This window comes from Emys orbicularis, chromosome 5, assembly GCF_028017835.1.
Source record: "Emys orbicularis isolate rEmyOrb1 chromosome 5, rEmyOrb1.hap1, whole genome shotgun sequence".
Taxonomy (NCBI): domain Eukaryota; kingdom Metazoa; phylum Chordata; order Testudines; family Emydidae; genus Emys; species Emys orbicularis.
In genome coordinates this window covers 101,390,756-101,410,132 of record NC_088687.1, presented here as the reverse complement: position 1 = coordinate 101,410,132, position 19,377 = coordinate 101,390,756, and the positions used below count along the sequence as shown (strand labels likewise).

The window sequence follows — 19,377 nt, the reverse complement described above, 5'->3', positions numbered from 1 at the left end:
GCCACCTGCCTTTTCCCTCTTCAAGCATGCAAAACCAGGTAAATAGACACACCTGAGGTGGGAAAGTCACTCCCCTCTCTGTGCCTCACTTTCCCAAAAATAGAGATAATGATACTGACCTCTTTTGTAAAGCACTTTGAGATCTAGTGATGGAAAGCACAGTCTAAGAGCTAGATATTATTTGGCCTTAAAATCTTCTACAACATCAGAAGAATCTATTCCTATATATAGGAATATATATAAAACCTTGCAAAAATACAGACAAGAACAAAATAGATAATTTTTTTAATTCAACAAAGAGGGGATGAAAATGTAATTGTAGCCCTGTGTGTATGAAAACATCCAATAATTGTAAACACTGGTATTAGCTGCTTGGTTGACTGGCTTGACATTTCATCACTTGATTCAATTCACTCTGTCTTAGCTGGAATATCTACTAAAAGCATGGTTCACGGTAGTCAAAGAAGAGCTGAACACAGTAATTATCTTCATAAGTTGCTACTTACTAATAAATGTATTGAGGCAAATGGGATTTTGGAGATGTTATTTTCCATTAATTTTGTAGGGTTGATATTTGCTATAAAACAAGAAACACATAATATGGTAAGAGGTATTAATCCTTAAAGTTTACTGTGGCTGTGCTCCAAGGTATCCTTAGTTTGCAATACAGCAAGCAGGTACATTAACTGGAGCAGCAATACCTATTGATATCTAAATTATGGAACTACCATAGGACTCCGCACTTCCTAAGTCTTAATTTAGTTATACTTTTGAACTGAAAGTAGAGAGCAATAACTAAGCACAAAAGACTGTCCCAGGTGGTAAGAGTGGAATTTATATGCACTGACACCTTACTCACCCCAGTTTTCCCTGGACTCAAAAGTGATGTGTGGAAACATATCCATATTCCGCTAACAATTCTTTATTGGTTTTTTAAAAGGTTTCTCTTAAATCAATTTTCATGTAGTGCAAAGATGCTGAAGGCAATCCAGTATTCAAAGCCAAAGCACTGGCTGGGAGTCCTGTGCATCCACAGATTTTTACGTGGAGAAGAGAATGGGTCCAGATTTGTAAATGCTTGGGAGAAGGATGTGAGCAGAAGCATGAGTCAACAATGCTACTGTCCCTCGAGGCTGGCTGAGAAGTGTTCCAGGCTAGCAGATGTGAGAGGTGCTATCACAGAATTCACAGAGCAAGAAGTTATAATGAAACTTGTACAAGTTTCCGCACCTTAAGAGACCATCTCCAGGTATCGCAAATGTGATGAATGCAATTCTGATCCACTTTTAATTACAAATAAGTAAACAGTCTTTGTTGGCTGCTTGAGTGGTTGTTTAAATCAGGTTTAAGTGCTGTGACATCTTTAAAAACTTTAAAAGTATTTGCAACAAGGAGTGTAGTTCTATTTTAATCACCTTTTTTAAATTTTGTGCTGTTTGCACCAGGCCTGTCTGCCAAGACACATAGGTATGTTGGATACTATTTCAGACTACACCAATGTATATAATAAGATTCTAAAATGGTCTGGGTTAAGAGTAAAGGGCAAATCTGAATGGCCAGAGGGGTCTGAAACATTCATAACTGAATGGTTTGGGACTTCACCACATGTACTCCCAATCTTAATTCCATTTTAATGTAGTGTTTGTCTGGGAATCTTTGTAATGTCTCTGTAAATACACCTATGGACGCTAACAAGGTATATTGCACATTTTCAAGAATTAAGACAAATGCCGTACAGCCAGACATTTTGTGACTACAACACAGAAAAACCGGAAATAACTCAGTGAATTTGGGTATCTTTCCACGATAAAAAGCTTTCACACTGAGGGTCCAATCCTACAAGATACTGAATGTCTCCTGTAAAATACTGAGTACCCTCAGCTCCCACTGGCTTCAAATTAGTTGAGGGAGCTAACAACTGCATTAAATTAGGCCCTGATTTTCAGAGGCATTAGGCACCCAGAACTCCAAAGAAGCTGTGAGTGCTCAGCACCTCTGAAAAATGAGTCCCTTGGGCCTGCTCCTGGTCATTTTGAAGCTATTGGCAAAATTTCCATTTATTTCAACTATGCAGGACTGGGCCATAGAAGAGTAACTCACAGGGCCATCCTTAGGATTTATGGGGCCCTATGTAGTATTATTAAACTGGTGCTCCTATGCCCGACGGCAGCCCGGGCTTGCATGTGTATTTTAGATAAGGGTGGTCTTTTGAAGGATTTATTTTAAAAAACTATATGTCTGAAGATCCAAGCATTTAAGGCTAAAGGTGAATACTCAGATTGTGCATCTAAAAATCTATGCAAGGATTTTATAATCTTCAGCAACACACTAATGAAATATTTTTAAAGCAAATTTTAAACTAAGGTCCTGAAGACTAACAGGTTCTGAGTAAATATCGCAGTAATGCACAACTGGTTTGGGGCTTGTTTACACTGGCAATTTACAGCGCTGCAACTTTCTCGCTCAGGGGGGTGAAAAACACTCCTCCCCTCCACCCTCCCCCCCCCCAACAGCACAGCAAGTTTCAGTGCTGTAAAATGCCAGTGTAGACTAGCCTCATGGAGGTGGGTTTTTTAGTATTGCCAGTGCAGACTAGCCCTTTGTCAGTAAATTCAGAAACTGAGGCCTGGTCTACACTACGACTTTAATTCGGATTTAGCTGCTTTAAATCGAATTAACGCTGGACCCGTCCACACAACGAAGCCATTTAATTCGAATTAAAGAGCCCTTTAATTCGATTTCTGTACTCCTCCTCGACGAGAGGAGTAGCGTCAAAATCGGTATTGTCAATCCGAATTAAGGTTAGTGTGGCCGCAATTCGATGTTATTGGCCTCCAGGAGCTATCCCACAGTGCACCATTGTGACCGCTCTGGACAGCAATCTGAACTCGGATGCGCTGGCCAGGTGGACAGGAAAAGCCCCGGGAACATTTGAATTTCATTTCCTATTTGCACAGCGTGGAGAGCACAGGTGACCACAGAGAGCTCATCAGCACAGGTAACCATGCAGGCTGATAATCGAAAAAGAGCACCAGCATGGACCGTACAGGAGGTACTGGATTTGATCGCTATATGGGGAGAGGATTCAGTGCTAGCAGAACTTCGTTCGAAAAGACGAAATGCCAAAACTTTTGAAAAAATTTCCAAGGGCATGATGGAGAGAGGCCACAATAGGGACTCAGATCAGTGCCGCGTGAAAGTCAAGGAGCTCAGACAAGCCTATCAAAAAGCAAAGGAGGCAAACGGTCGCTCCGGGTCAGAGCCGCGGACATGCCGCTTCTACGCCGAGCTAAATGCATTTCTAGGGGGGGGGGCCGCCACCACTACCCCACCTCTGACTGTGGATTCCGAGATGGGGATAATCTCATCAGGTACACCTGATGATTCCGCGGAAGGGGAAGAGGAGGAGGAGGAGGACGAGCTGGCAGAGAGCACCCAGCTCTCCGTTCTCCCCAACAGCCAGGATCTGTTTCTCACCCTGACTGAAGTACCCTCCCAAGCCTCCCAAGCCATACCCAAGACCATGACCCCATGGAAGGGACCTCAGGTGAGTTTACCTTTTAAAATATAAAACATGGTTTAAAAGCAAGCATTTTTAATGATTAATTTGCCCTGAGCACTTGGGATGCATTCGCAGCCAGTACAGCTACTGGAAAAGTCTGTTAACATGTCTGGGGATGGAGCGGAAATCCTCCAGGGACATCTCCATGAAGCTCTCCTGGAGGTACTCCAAAAGCCTTGCCACAAGGTTTCTGGGCAGTGCAGCCTTATTCCGTCCTCCATGGTAGGACACTTGACCACGCCATGCTAGTAGCAAGTAATCTGGTATCATTGCATGACAAAGCCTGGCAGCGTATGGTCCCGGTGTTTGCTGGCATTCAAGCAACATCCGTTCTTTATCTTGCTGTGTAATCCTCAGGAGAGTGATATCGCTTAGGGTAACCTGGTTGAAATACGGGAATTTAATTAAGGGGACAGAGGTGGCCGTTCCTACTGGGCTGTTTGCCTGTGGCTGAAAAGAAATCCTTCCCTGCATTTAGCCAAGTGCAAAGGGGGGGGGGGGGAGGATTGGCCCAGAGCTTTTCGCATTTTGCTAGCAGGGATCTTCTCTGATACCAGCCACGCGGTGGGGGGAGGGATAAAGCACTCATCCCAGACAATTGGATGGTGGGGGGGTGTTAGCTTGTTTTCTGCTGCTGAAGGTTAACAGGAAAACTGCAGCACAACGGGCTTTGCTTGGTATGTGGGAAAGCAGGGCGCAGAAGCCTAAAGACAGTGGCTTACCATGGCAGCATGCAAGCTGAATTCTGTTGCCCGGACCTGCGTCTGTGATCTCTAGCAGCAAAGCCACAGGCACTCAATATTAAGAGGCAAAATGCGACCTTGCACAGAAATCACATGTGCTATGTAATGTGAATAGTATTTGTCACCGTGAAAGAGTATAAGCATTGTTCTGAAAAATGTATCTTTTAAAAAAATTCTCTCCTTTTTTCACTCCCTCCAGCAGCTGCAAATGTTTCAAGCCTCCCTCCTCCTTCCTGAAGGCTATCCCAGATAAGGCGTCGGAAAAAGAAGACGCGAGACGAGATGTTTGCAGAAATCATGCAATCCACCAGGAGTGAAAGAGCTCATCTGAATGAGTGGAAGGACACGGTTTGCAAGTATAGGAAAGAAGCCAGTGAACGTGAGGACAGGAGGGACCAACGTGAGGACATGAGGGACCAACGTGAGGACAGAAGGGACCAACGTGAGGAGAGGAGAGACGCTCGAGATGAGAGGTGGCGTCAGGAAGATCAGAGGAGGCAGGATGCAACGCTGGGGCTGCTGCGTGAGCAAACAGACATGCTCCGGCGTCTGGTGGAGCTTCAGGAACGGCTGCTGGAGAACAGAGTGCCGCTACATCCCCTGTATAACCCCCCTACCTCCTCACCATGTTCCATAGCCTCCTCACCCAGACGTGTAAGAACACGGGGGGGGGAGGCTCCGTACACCCTCCCATTCCACCCCAGTGGACAGCCCAAGCAAAAGGCTGCCATTTTTTAAACCTTTTTTTAGTGGGCTTTTCCTTCCCGCTGATCCTCCTCCCAAACCCCACCCAGGTTCTCTCCCTCTTTTTATAATCAATTAATAAAGAATAAATGATTTTTAAACAATAGTGACTTTATTTCCTTTGAAAGCAAGCTGGGGGGAGGGGGAGGGTGGGTTCCTTACAGAGAATGAGTCAATAAAGGGGGCGGGTTTTCATGAAGGATAAACAAACAGAAATTTCACACTGTAGCCTGGCCAGTCATGAAACTGGTTTTCAAAGCTTCCCTAATGCGCAGCGCTTCCTGGTGTGCTCTTCTAATCGCCCTGGTGTCTGGCTGCGCATAATCAGCAGCCAGGCGATTTGCCTCAGCCTCCCACCCTGCCATAAAGGTCTCCCCCTTGCTCTCACAGAGATTGTGAAGCACACAGCAAGCAGTAATAACAATGGGGATATTGGTTTGGCTGAGGTCTGAGCGAGTCAGTAAGGATTGCCAGCGACCTTTTAAACGGCCAAATGCACATTCTACCACCATTCTGCACTTGCTCAGCCTGTAGTTGAACAACTCCTGACTCCTGTCCAGGCTGCCTGTGTATAGCTTCATGAGCCATGGCATTAAGGGGTAGGCTGGGTCCCCAAGAATAACAATTGGCATTTCAACATCCCCAACGGTTATTTTCTGGTCCGGAAAGTAAGTCCCTTGCTGCAGCCGTTTAAACAGATTGGTGTTCCTGAAGACGCGAGCGTCATGAACCCTTCCCGGCCAGCCCACATGGATGTTGGTGAAACGTCCCTTGTGATCCACAAATGCTTGCAGCACCATTGAAAAGTACCCCTGGCGGTTTATGTAGTGGTACCCTGGTGCTCCAGTGCCAAGATAGGAATATGGGTTCCATCTATCGCCCCACCACAGTTAGGGAATCCCATTGCAGCAAAGCCATCCAGTATGACCTGCACATTTCCCAGAGTCACTACCTTTCGTAGCAGCACCTCCGTGATTGCTTTGGCTACTTGCATCACAGCAGCCCCCACAGTAGATTTGCCCACTCCAAATTGATTACCGACTGACCGGTAGCTGTCTGGCGTTGCAAGCTTCCACAGGGCTATCGCCACTCGCTTCTCAACTGTGAGGGCTGCTCTCATCTTGGTATTCTGGCGCTTCAGGGCAGGGGAAAGCAAGTCACAAAGTTCCATGAAAGTGCCCTTACGCATGCGAAAGTTTCTCAGCCACTGGGAATCGTCCCACACCTGCAACACTATGCGGTCCCACCAGTCTGTGCTTGTTTCCCGGGCCCAGAATCGGCGTTCCAAGCCTATAACCTGGCCCATTAACATCATAATCTCCAAAGCACCGGGGCCCGCGGTCTGAGAGAATTCACGGTCCATGTCCATATCACGCTTGTCGCTGCGCTGCAGTCGCCGCCTCCTCCTCCTCGCCTCTTTTTTGTGGTCCTGGGTAAGCATAAACTCCACGAGAACGCGCGAGGTGTTTACAATGTTCATGACTGCGTTCTGGAGCTGAGCGGGATCCATGCTTGCTGCGGTATGGAGTCTGCAGAGTTCACTCAGGAAAAAAGGCGCGAAATGGTTGTCTGCCATTGCTTTCAGGGAGGGAGGGGGAGGCTGTACCCAGAACCACCTGCGACAATGTTTTTTGCCCCATCATGCACTGGGGTCTCAACCCAGAATTCCAAGGGGGGGTGGAGACTGCGGGAACTATGGGATAGCTATGGGAAAGCTACCCACAATGCAACGCTCTGGAAATCAATGCTAGTACGGTAGCTTGGACGCACACCACCGAATTAATGTGCCTAGTGTGGCCGAATACATTCGAATTTATAAAATCGGTTTCCTAAATTCGAATTATATAAATTCGGATTAATCCCGTAGTGTAGACATACCCTGACAGTATATACCTGGGGGTTGGCAAATGCCTGTTAAATGGCTTCATTACCACTTGAATGGCTCTTTAACAGTTTCAATGTTGTGCTAATAGGTCTGGCAGGCTGGAAGGCTTTTTCACTTTTAAGTACTAAATCCCCTCTGGAGGAAGACTCACCAGGCTGCAACAGCCAGCTGTGGTGGGAGCCTGCAGGAAGGGTCAGAACAGGGATAGGAAGAGGCGGGAGGGTGGACACTAAGGCCTTGTCTACACTGGCACTTTAGAGCACTGAAACTTGCAGCACTCAGGGGGGTGTTTTTTCACACCCCTGAGCGAGAAAGTTGCAGTGCTATAAAGTGCCAGTGTAGACAGTGCACCAGCGCTGGGAGCTACTCCCCTCGTGGACATGGGTTTTTTACATTACTGGGAGAGCTCTCTCCCAGCACTGGTGCTGCAACTACACAGCCACTTTAAAATACTGCCACAACAGTGCTTTAACGTTGCTAGTGAAGACATATCCTAAACCCAGGGGTGCCCCACATTTTCGGGTGCCCTACGCAGCCGCATATGCTGCATATGCCTAAGGATGGCCCTGGTAACTCATAAAAAAGGTTCTTATTGAAGCAATATGCTGGATGGGATTCTTGGGGCTAGACTGAGCGTCCTGCTAAAATTCTGTCCCTGATCAAATGTAGGAGATTTCCTTGCCTCTGACTCACTCTCTTTCTGGATATTGCTGAACTATCTGTGCCAAGCATGACCCTTACAAATATTTAAAAGCAAACGTTTTGTCTTTTAAAATGGACCAGATTGCACCAAACATGTATTTTACCATGTGAGGTTACCCCTTCCTCCTTACAAAATCTTCATCCCAAACTCCACTCCCACTTCGGAAGTCGATCACTGAGCAACACCACCAATAGACTCAGTATACTTTCAGGAACAAAGTCTAAGGTATGAATACTCCTTTCAAAATGCAGTTTAATATAAGCTTGTTGCCTCCTTTCTTGATTGTGGGTAGGAGAAAGTGGTTTTGTTTAAATGGGAAAACAAATTAATAGATTCCTCATTCCTAGCCATACATACCCTTGGAACACGGAGTTAGTCACAAACTAAGGGGGGAAATATTTGTTGTGGGCCCTTGTTAAAATATTGGTAGTACAGCACTGGAAAAAGGATCTGATCTTGCAAGGTACCAACTACTCTCCACTCCCATTGGGTTCAATAGCAGTTGAGGGTGCTCACTACCTCAAAAAGGCATTAATTCCAGCCCTAAGGCAGGAATTGAAATAAAATAAACCTGCAAAAGTAAAAAAGGGGAAGTAGTCTACTCTAAAGGAAGAGGCTGTAGGTGCGCGCATAAGTCTAATCTTAAAATATTTAAAATAGCCAAATTATATTTAAACTTGTAACCATATTTCCCTAGCTGGACACAGTTAACACCTGTCAATATCTAGAACAAATGTTTATGAAATTGTTTTCTTCCACAGATCTTCAAGTACATTACAAATATGGGTGAAAGAATAATTATTCCCATTTTACAGATCAGAAATTAAGTCACCGACAGGTAAAACAACTTGCCCAAGGTTACTCGGCAAGTCAGTGGCAGAACAGGGAAAAACACACAGTTTCTAGGTTCTGCCTTTCAACTATTTCATTTTTACAGTCTTGGTCTTCCAAATTTAGAACTTAATCCTGCAAATGTTGTGCATGTGAGAAACTTTACATGTGTGTCATCCTATGAAGTCCAAGTGTTTGCAGAATTGGGGCCTTAGTTTATACTGACTGACACAAGTCAATGGATACAGAAGGCAGCTGTGCAGCTATAGTATATGCTGTTCAACTGCAACCCTGGTAAATATCTTAAACAGAAAGGTATCATCTTTAAATTAAAACCATGCTAAAAATCCAGAAGATGTCATTCTAAATGCACACACAATAGAACATGTGGAGGCAGCAGCCTATTTAACTGTGATTATAAAATTGCTGCAGTCAGCACTGGGAAACAAAAAAAAGCAGCGTCCTCATGTTAGCCTCACCAGATTGATCAGCCTTCTCATTGCATGTTCATGCGAGCAAATGCACTCACAGGGATCAAATCCACCTTCTGCCATGATTATGTGGAGAAATCTAAACTTGGCTGTGAACACCTAGAAAGAACAATAATAAAAAGGACAATCAACTCTTTTTCAATTGACCTTATTTTACAGAGACTAATGCATCAAATTTCACTTCATTTAGTCCAAGGGGAAAAAACAAAACAAAACATAGTAATCCAATAATATTCCTTTTGGCAGGATGAACAGAGAAAACTGGCATGTTTGATTACTTAACAAATCAAAAAGTAGAGTAGGAGGTAGTGGGTTTTTTTTTTTTTTTTTTAAAGTGGTGTCTGGTAAACCCTTAATCAGAGGTCCAAATAATTTTTACTAAATTGTGTGTGCAATCTGGATTTCCCACAGGCCATTATGAAAGATCCCTTCACAGACAAAACTACAAAGGTAAAATCGCTCTCTGAGCTGCACAGTGAGTTGGTTAATTGCAAAATTTCTATTTATGAAATGTTCCATACTCATTCCACTACATCAGAGGGAGTTCCTTGCAAGAATAAATGGTTTAAATTTGAAATGTGCTGAGTTCCCACAACTCCTACTGGAGGAGACTGGGGCAGAAATATGGGGCAAAAAAGAATTATGTAGATGGTTAAGACAAAAAAGTCTATTCCACATATGAACTGAAAAGCAAGAACAGAATACTTTTAATCTCCATCCAGGTTCTTATCCCATCACTGTAGTAGTTAAGTAAAGTATATTAAATATATAAGTATAAGTATAGTAAAGAAGCTCTCTCTGTTAAATTCAGTAGTGTCAGAAGTCAACCATAACCAAGGATTTGTTTCAGAAGATTGTCAAGCAAGACACTGCATCCCAAAAAGGTCATGCCATGCATAGGGGTTCCAAAATAGGTTTGAGAACAATATGGTTCAAGTTAGAACTGGACAAATTTCAGTACTGTCATACCACTGAAAGAATTCACTAGAGCAGGGGTGGGCAAACTTTTTGGCCCGAGGGTCACATCGGGGTTGTGCAACTGTATGGAGGGCCGGGTAGGGAAGACTGTGCCTCCCCAAAACAGCCTGGCCCCTGCCCCCTCCCACTTCCCGCCCCCTGACTGCCCCCCTCAGAACTGCCAACCCATCCAACCCCCCTGCTCCTTGTCCCCTGACCGCCTCCTCCCGGGACCCCCGCCCCCTATCCAACTCCCCTGCTCCCTGTCCCCTGACCCCTATCCACACCCCCGCCCCCTGACAGCCCCCCTGGGACTTCCACCCCCTATCCAACCACCCTCTGCTCCTAATCCCCTGACCACACCCTCCTGGGACCCCCCGGCCCTAACTGCCCCCCGGGATCCCACCCCCTTATCCAACCCCCCCTGCTCCCTATCCCCTGACTGCCCTCCCAACCCCTATCCACATCCCCGTCCCCTGACAGGCCCCCCCAGGACTCCCACTCCCAACCCTCCCTGTTCCCCATCCCCTGACCACCACCCCCAGAACCTCCGCCCCATCCAACCGCCCCCTCCTCCCTGTCGCCACCCAGAACCCCCCGCTCCCTGCCCCGTTACCAGCAGCAGGAGCTCGCAGTTGTGACACCTGACCAGAACCAGCTGCACTCCCCACGCTGCCCAGCGGGAGCAGCGGGCCAGAGCACGGCACGTGCGGCAGCATGGCTGCGGGGGAGGGGCCGGGGACTAGGATGTGGCCCGCGGGGCCTTAGTTTGCCCATGTCTGCTCTAGAGGGAAGATTTTAAAAACCACCTAAGAGATTTAGGAGCACAATTCCCCTTGAAAATCAGTGGGACTTGTACTCCTAAGCCCTTTATTAGACACTTATAAAATTCTCCCCTAGGTCAACATTCTAGTATATGCAAGGAATAAAAATTAAGACCCTGTAACTTATTTACTATTGGGAGACACAATGACCCTTGCCATCTAATGGAAACAGGCAGAAGGAGGGTGGAGAAGGATGTAGTTGGAGCTATTTTAAGAAAGCGCCTCACACACTAATTTTAGATCAAAGAAGGTAATTCAGCTAGTGATACTGATTCAGAGTTCAAAGAAATTATAATAGGAAACAGTGGGGAATCCATTCTAGTTTATTCACTTGTTAAAACCATGTCTCCACCATACACTCCAGTGGTTCTACAAGTGTATTTTTATCATTTATCAATAGTCTTCTCAGTGGTTTAATTAATGGCAAAAATGGGTGACAGATTGCCCGTAGTTTCCATTCCTGCAGTCAAATCAGAATTGCTTTCTCGCTCTACTAACACAATGTAAGAATCTTCAGATCACTTCTGCAGAATACTTGTGGTCAAAACATCATTGTTAACCTGGTACTATCATGGCTAGATTCAGGTTGGGTTTGTGCTGGCCGCGCAGGACCCCTGAGGTGGAACAATCATCAAGTTTGGAGGCTATAGAAGCAGAAAGCAGCTGCAACCTTTCCTCTGGCAGTAGGGCATCATCACAGCCTCATATGAGTAGTGTTAGTCCGCAAGTTGGAAGCCATGTAATAAGGGTAACCAGAAGATGTGCTGAATCAAGCACATCTGCTCAGCAGTCTCTACCAGCTAGACTCATGGGAGCATATAATCCAATAGTATATCTTGGCTCCAATGTGTGTTCTTTGGCCATACATGGTATCAAAATCCTGTTACAGAATTGCACAATGTATTTTCCATTTACCTCACACTAAGCAGAATTGGCTTTATCTTATGTCAGTTCCTACCCATCCCTACACCCAGTTCTGTCATATATCCCTCTCCACTATGAGTCACAGCAACTCTGCCTTTTGTAAATACGGTAGATCATCTATAAAGACGCTAAGGAATGAGAGGGAGAAGGGTTGTGCCCTTTTTTGCTTCCTTATGGTGTATAAAGAAGGCTTGTATTTTTTTTCCCTCTCCAAAAAGGTTTTTCCATCTGCATGCCTCCCTCTCCCCCTCCTACCATTAGATATCCAGTTCTTTGTCTTTTTTGTTTTTCCTAGATGACTTTTTGCACAATTTAAAACCTAGAAGAATTATGACATTAGAGATATCAAGCAAATAGAAACTAGTTAAAATGACAGGAGAGTTATTTTTATTCTGTTTGAAATTCTTTTTGTTTTTCCTTGTTATTGTTACTCACTATTTAACTCAAACCACTGATAAGCAATTGGAAGAAAGGTATGTTTGTTAAAGATCTCACATCCCCTGCACTTTAATGACAGTAAATCTACAATTTGTATACTACAAGTACTCCAGCAGAATTAGTGAAAAAAATCACACACACTTGACTGATATTTCTAAAGGTAAAAACAAGCATATTTAAAGAGGACTGAAAATATTTTTTTTTAGGTAATTTATCAGAAAACAGAAAAAGGGGCTCTGAAACCAACCTTTTTTCTTTTGCAACCTACCGTAAGGGACAAATACAGAGTTCAAATTGGATTAATAAGAACTATTTTAAGTGTTGCTTGCGAGAAAGGAAATAACTCTGTTTCAAACCCTAGGATAGAGAGGACCTAGCAGTGTATAGAACATTTAACAGAACAATGTGATTGCATAGTTTAAGGGTCTTTCTACACAGCAAATGTTATTTCATAGCAGGGTCTTGTTGTAACATACTATCTCTCAGCCATCTTATAACATTTGATATACACAACTGCATGTGTAGATGGGATTAAACTGTGTTACATACCATGTAACACAATCCTTTAACACTACAGTTTTGCAGTTTAGGCAGGACATTAGAAACAATCATAAAATGATTACTACTGAAATTGAAATGTATTGCTGTCACACAGCTGAGGTTATTATATAGTCCTCGGGGCAAAATGGAGGTGGATCTTCAATTATTTTAGCCAGATGTGAAAAACCACCATTATCGCCAGACTTGAGCAACTATCTGAAATTACAGGAAGAAATAATATATTGGAGCATATTTCTAGTTTTTTATGATTTAACAATTAGCATTCTCAGCTATCACATTAATTGCTGTGAATTGATGTTTTCCCTTTCATTATCTCACCCAATAACAGTCCTGCAGCTGTGTATTATACTTGATATATCGCACTATCAATAAAACAATCTTTATGAACACAAATTGATTGATTCTCTCTACCTATGGAGACTTCTCTTCCTTAAATTACTTCCCAGCTTCAGAAATGACTATATATTCTTTTCCAGCTCAGCAACACCTCTCCTGAGTAAACAGTTTGCAGCTGGTGAGCAGTGGGAGACAAAATATACTGTTTCCATTTCACAGAAATCATCTTGCTTGTTACAAGAGTGAACTTCCTGTGCCAAAGCAAGCAGGAAGCTTTGTACATTCTCCATATGCTAGAAGCTCTCGGGTGTGGCTCCACGATTCCAGTGATTAGCGCTAATGGTAAAAGGTCAGTATGTACATATTTATAGAGCCCTGTGTGGATACAAAATTTTATCCGCAACCGATCCACAATCCACAAAAATGCTCTGTGGATATCGAAGGCTATAAAGAGGATATCTGCCGATTTGCAGGGCTCTACATATTTACTTGGGAAGAAAATGCAATTTAAAAAAAATCTTTTAAAATTCAGGTTTTCAAAGAAACACCCATTGCGGCTAGAATACACAGTGGTTGCATATGTGCCTAGACAGACAGTACAGATATTAGAACGGATCAAACTCTGCACCTCCAGCACCAAAAACACAAACCTTGACTCCCTGAGCTACCGAAATAACTCCATTAACTTTGAGTAAGTAGCAGGCTCTTCTCTTTCCTAGGGCCTGCCACTACAGGGAGATATGATCTGACATCCTCTAGGCCAGTGTATAACACTGGTTTAATATTTCCACCACAGGAAACTGTTCTGTTGCCTGTCAATGTGTGTTGCAATTGTACTGCTCCTTTCCTGCTAGAAGCTCTTTGGGTGGATGTAGCTCTAGACACAGCGCACTGGTAATGGCTGGGGTTTAGACAGCTGGACCTGTAGTGTCCATTGGGCTGGGGCTGAAGGGCAGGAGTCGAGATTAGTTACCAAGCCGAGCAGGAGATGGGTACCTAGGTCAAGCTAGGCCGGAGTCCAAGGCAGGAGTAAAGAGCAAGTGACGATGTCTATAGCAGTAGCAAGCCAGAGTCTGTGTTGTTGCTCAGATGGCTCTCTGGGGTAACTTCCTGGTTTAAATAGTTGGTGTGTATCAGGCGGCTGCAGAGTCCTGTAGCTCTGGCCTCTTCTGGCAATACTTCCTGTGATGTCTACCCCTCTAGTAATTGTTGGGTGCTACTACATCTAGTTCCTTAGTGGTGACATAGATTTTAGTTGCCCAGGACCCTGCAACCCATGGGCCCTCATACCACTATACTCAGTGGAGGAATGCTGGAGTTTTTCCACAGTGCTTTAAACCTTTTCGGTTTATCCAAATTCGTTGTCATTAGTGTTAACCTTAGATCACTGAGTCTTGTCTTTACACACAGATGCTACTGTGGAATTTTATAAGAAGACTGAAGAGACTGTCCTCCTAATCCTCTCCTTGCTATTTGGTTTCAGATAGCAGCAATATCTAAAAGCACCTGTCAAAATGCTATAACAAATCATTTAATTAATTTTGCTTTTGAAATCAGCTTTAATAAAAACCACTGTACAAATGAAGTTATTTAAAGACAAAGGAAACAATTTGTTATAGCGGTTTTGGCACTGTTGAAAAGTGCTAACGGGCTAAAAATTATAAGCCATTACAAGTCTGAAGCATCTCATTCAGAGAGTTTACTTCTGTCCTGGGGTGAGCTCGGAATCCAGTCGAGTGCATCAGCCAAGTTCCCCACTCCTCCGTGATTGCCAGAAAATCCTTCTCCCCATAAACAGGGCACGTCTTGCCCGGCCCCTCCCCACCTGCACTCAACCTGTCTTCACATCTAGCTCTTCCCTTTAGGCACACAACCCTTCCTGCAAACATTCCCTTCCCAGCATTTTACAAGTCCTAAATCTCCCTTACTTCAAGTAACCTGACCCTTCACCCAAATGGCTTCCACATATTCCCTTCCCACCAGGGCCGGCTTTAGCAGGTGCGGGGCCCCACGCCAGGACGCGAATTGTCTCGCACTCCCCCTGCTCCAACTCCACCCTGGCCCCGCCCCGACTCCGCCCCCTCCCTGCCCCATTGGATCCCTCCCCAAATCCCCGCCCTGGCCCTGCCCCATTGGATCCCTCCCCAAATCCCCGCCCTGGCCCCACGTCTTCCCCAAGCACGCCGCATTCCTCCTCCTCACCCCTCCCTCCCAGGCTTGCGCTGATCAGCTGTATGGCGGCGCAAGTGCTGGAGGGAGGGGGGAGAAGCAGGACGTGGCTTTTTTTTTCCCCCCGCTCCGCCGGCAGCCCTGGACATTGCAGGGCCCTCTTAGGCGCGGGGCCCCATTCCGGGGAATCAGCCGAATCGGCTTAAAGCCGGCCCTGCTTCCCACTGTCTAAAGTAACATACTAAGCTTGTACTGTGGAAGTAGCACATGTGTTGGTCTATCCAGCAACTTGAGTTGTAATCTGGAGAAACTACCAGATAGACGGACTGACTATGACCACAGTATCAATACCAAGACTGAACTATGAGAGTGAATTACTGGTTCCTTTGAGGTCAATGGAAAAACTCCCATTAACTTCATTGGAGCCACTATTTCATTCTTGGGAAAAGAAGTTACTTTAAGAAGTATACTCTTTACTAGACATAATCATTAAAAAATTCTCTGTGTGTCACTTCTATTCCACTAACAGAAGGAAAAAATTACATATGAAGTGCACACTTTCCAGAGTAAAAATAGATTGAACCTCTCTCCTACGCACCCCATCAGGTACCTGTTAAGTGTCCAGTTCAGGAAATTTCTTAAATGTGTGCCTACCCCATAGAAATCAAAGGGATTTTAAATTGAGCACAAGCTTATGTGCTGAATCATGGACTACATTTCTGTTCAATTAAGTCATTCTACCGAGGTTATGTCAGTGAAGTCATAATGCTGTTTTGGTAACATCCTGGCTGTTGCCAAAGAAACTAAAGTGATAACATAAATTCAGCATTAAGACTTTACTGCAAGATGAGGGTCTTGGGTAAAGCCCACCTCTGAATATAAATATTTTCTAGAAAAAGCATGTGACAAAACAAAGTTAGGAAACATCAGCAAAAAGATGAATGGCTTCCTAAGTCTAATATATTTGGAAGTCTCCATCTTCTCCCCTCCCTTCTTACAACATCACTCATAACTGTGCAGAAATGTACTACATGTTCATAAATTCATGAAAATTGAGGCCAGAAGAGAACATGATGATCATCTAGTCTGTCCTCCTGCATAATCCAGGCCATAGAATTGCACCAAGTGTTTCCTGCACATAACTTCTGGTTGAGCTAGAGCATAATTAATAGTTAGAAAAATTACAAATGAATTTATTGTAAGTGTCTCTCTTTCTATGTAGCACCTTTATTCTTTTAAATGTAGCCTAAATAAAGAAATCAGATGAGGGTGTTAAACCACCACAGGATGACTTCACTTGCAACAACCTTAATGAGAATCCTGGCCTCTGAATCACTATTCTCTGGTGCATCAGAAAGCTTGTAAATTTCCTACCAACAGATTAATCGTAAAAGAGCAGAGCTGTACCAGAGAGAACATACACATTTTTAAAAAAAGGTTAGTAAAGAAAGGAGTGACTAGGGGGAGAGGACAGGGTAACAAAAGGAGGATCAGAGGATAGAAGAGAGTAGGTGTGAAGCATCACAAAAAGAAGGTGGATATAAATAATGTAGAAAGAAAAGATAAATAGACAATGTGCTGAGGGGGGAGGCAGCATAGCTGAATGGAGCTAGAGAATACACATCCCTAAGGCAGTAGAGGGGTTCAATACTATATATCACAAGAGACATCATAATCCCCAATACATTTTAGAAATATGATCCAGAACAGTGGTGGGCAACCTGAGGCCCACATGCGGCCCATCAGGGTAATCTGATTGCGGGACGTGAGACATTTTGCTGACGTTGACCGTCTGCAGGCACAGCCCCCCACAGCTCCCAGTGGCCGCAGGTTGTCCACCACTGATCCAGAATGTAGGGGCAGAGTCATGCCTTCTCACAGGAACCAAGGGGAGATGGCATGGCCCTCCTTATTCAGGAGCTGGCGGAGATGGTTCGAGCACCAGAACAGGCAAGACCAGCTCTGAAGTCTTTATAAGGGCCAAAGTCCTTTACAAAGAGACATTCTTGGATTAAATTTGGTCCAAATTTAGGTTTTGTAAAAAAGTTTTTAACCTAAAACCAATTAAAATATTTCCATGATTTGTTCCCCTTTATATTCTAGGGCAAACTGTTTAAGCAAATATTCCTCTGCACTATATGAAGCTCAGACATTGCATTTTTTCCCATGGTATTGTTTTAACCCCCTTTCTATTGGAAAGCAATTTTCTCTCTCAGCATCTCTCCCCACTTACAGCTTGATCTTGGTTCCACTGAAGCAAGTGATACAACTCCCAATGACCTTCAATGAACCAGGACTTAGTGCCCTACAGAGAGCCACAGGTTTCCAGGGCACTATTCATGGCCATTCCTCATATGGCCTATTACCTGTGCAGTTTCAGTCTTTATTTAGAAATTCAACTGGTGACATTAAGGATCTCCTGGCTGAGTTTTTAGGGCAAAAGAAAAACTGGCTGACTGGGCTACAAAGGAAGAGCAGCAGCACTGTTCTCAAATGTGAAAGTGGATCCTGCCATCATGAGTGCTGCCATGGCTCAAATGTGGCTCCTGCTAGGGCTTTCTCCTGCTGCTCCTCCCAGATTCAAATTAGCCACTTAACTTAGTTGTCTACTGAAAAAACAACAACCCAGAAAGGGTTTATGTGGCATCTACAGGACCCAGTGGGTATTCTCAGCCATAGCAACACTTTTACAAGTTTAAAATAATTCTTCCCCTCTCCTTTCTTCATTATTCCAAGAAGAAAAGGCCGTTTCTGTACTTGAAAGCAGCTACACATGTCCCCTGGAACTGTTTCTGCAGTTTGATGAGTTGGTGAGTTTATTTTTGCACTGAAACTTTACTCAGGATAATTAAGCAGATCCCAGTTGAACTTTTCAATGCAAATTAAACAGACGTTCATTTCTTTATGGAAAGTCTACTTAAACACACACATCATAAACACTGATCAAAGAGGCCAAGGATACTATAGGCCTGGGGAGTAAACTACTCTGAACTAAGTCAGGTTTGAGGCATGCTAGAGTGGGGTCACTGAAGAGGAAGCTTGCACTGTTGCTGTCTGTGAAGCCCTTTATCTGTAAGTAAATTAGGGCTTCATTTTCCAGGATTGTCCATCTGGCACCTCTCACAAGCACCAAATTCACTTTAGATAACATTTAAGAAGAAGAAACAAGAATAAGAACAGAAATAAAAACAAAAAAAGGGCTCATACTGCCAATGAAGGAGTACTGGAGGTACTTCAGGGATATGCATTGGCTAAGGAAGGGGATCCAGAGCAAGGACAGGTTGAGGAGGGGGAATACTAAGTGGAGAAAGAAGTTCTGAGCACAGAAGCTGTAACTACACTGAGGATTTTCTGATGCTCTCCCATGGTTTCTCTAGCACCAGTGCATCTCCAGTTATTCTAGCAGTGGTGAATCGTGTCAGGCCACTAGGATTTTTACCACCATGTCATTTACATCTGCTCTGAGCAGCACATGGAGGGAAACCAGTCTACAGCAGCACTGCACCAATGCAATGGAGCTGCAAATGATGGAAGAATTTCAGAAAGTCCACACTGTGGACAAGGTCAGAAAGAGTGGGAGGAGAGTCCCGAGCAGAAGGAGAGGAAAAAAATCAAGAAGACACAAAGAGTGTGAAACGCAATTCAGGGTTACAAAATAGACTTTAAAATAAGGAGTGGTACAAGATTGCCTCGGAAAAGTAATGAGATGGAATCTTCCACCTCTATGGTAGATCAGCTCATGTCCTGCTGAGGGTCACAATCTTCCTCCCATTCCAGTATCTGCAAAATTCACATTGATTTCAATGGGAGCAGGATGTGGTCCCAAGATTGTAGCAATTGAAACCACTTCCATTTGCTGGCTGTCTGGCATCTTATACAAGATGCGGGACAGTCTTAAAGCTTGTCTACCTGCCAAGTTACATCTGTTTAACTCAAGGTGTTATTTAAGTGCAGTGCCAAAAGACTCTGTGGACACCTATTTTGGTTTGAGCAGGGCTTATTTCAGTTTAGAGTAAGTTGGTAGGAACAGATTTAAAATAAACTTAAATAAGCCACTCATACTGAAAAAAGAGAGTGTCCCCACAGGAGTTTTTAATCTGTATAACTAAACTGGTACAAGTTTGTATGAAGACCAGGTCTTAGTTCAGTCCCTAGAGCAGGGGTGGGCAAACTACAGCCTGCAGGCCGGATCCGGCCCATCAGGGCTTT

General features: G+C 44.2%; 1 protein-coding gene across 1 annotated transcript in view; it reads right to left on the bottom strand.

Annotated features, from left to right (window-relative positions):
- The window catches only part of SMIM14 (small integral membrane protein 14), a 66,297-nt gene that overhangs the window by 32,626 nt on the left and 14,294 nt on the right, over positions 1-19,377 (bottom strand). Inside the window, exon 2 of the mRNA XM_065405526.1 lies at positions 8,948-9,058. Within this exon, the coding sequence (XP_065261598.1) occupies positions 8,948-9,022 (75 nt within the window). The 5' untranslated portion in view covers positions 9,023-9,058. The remainder of the gene's footprint in view (positions 1-8,947; positions 9,059-19,377) is intronic.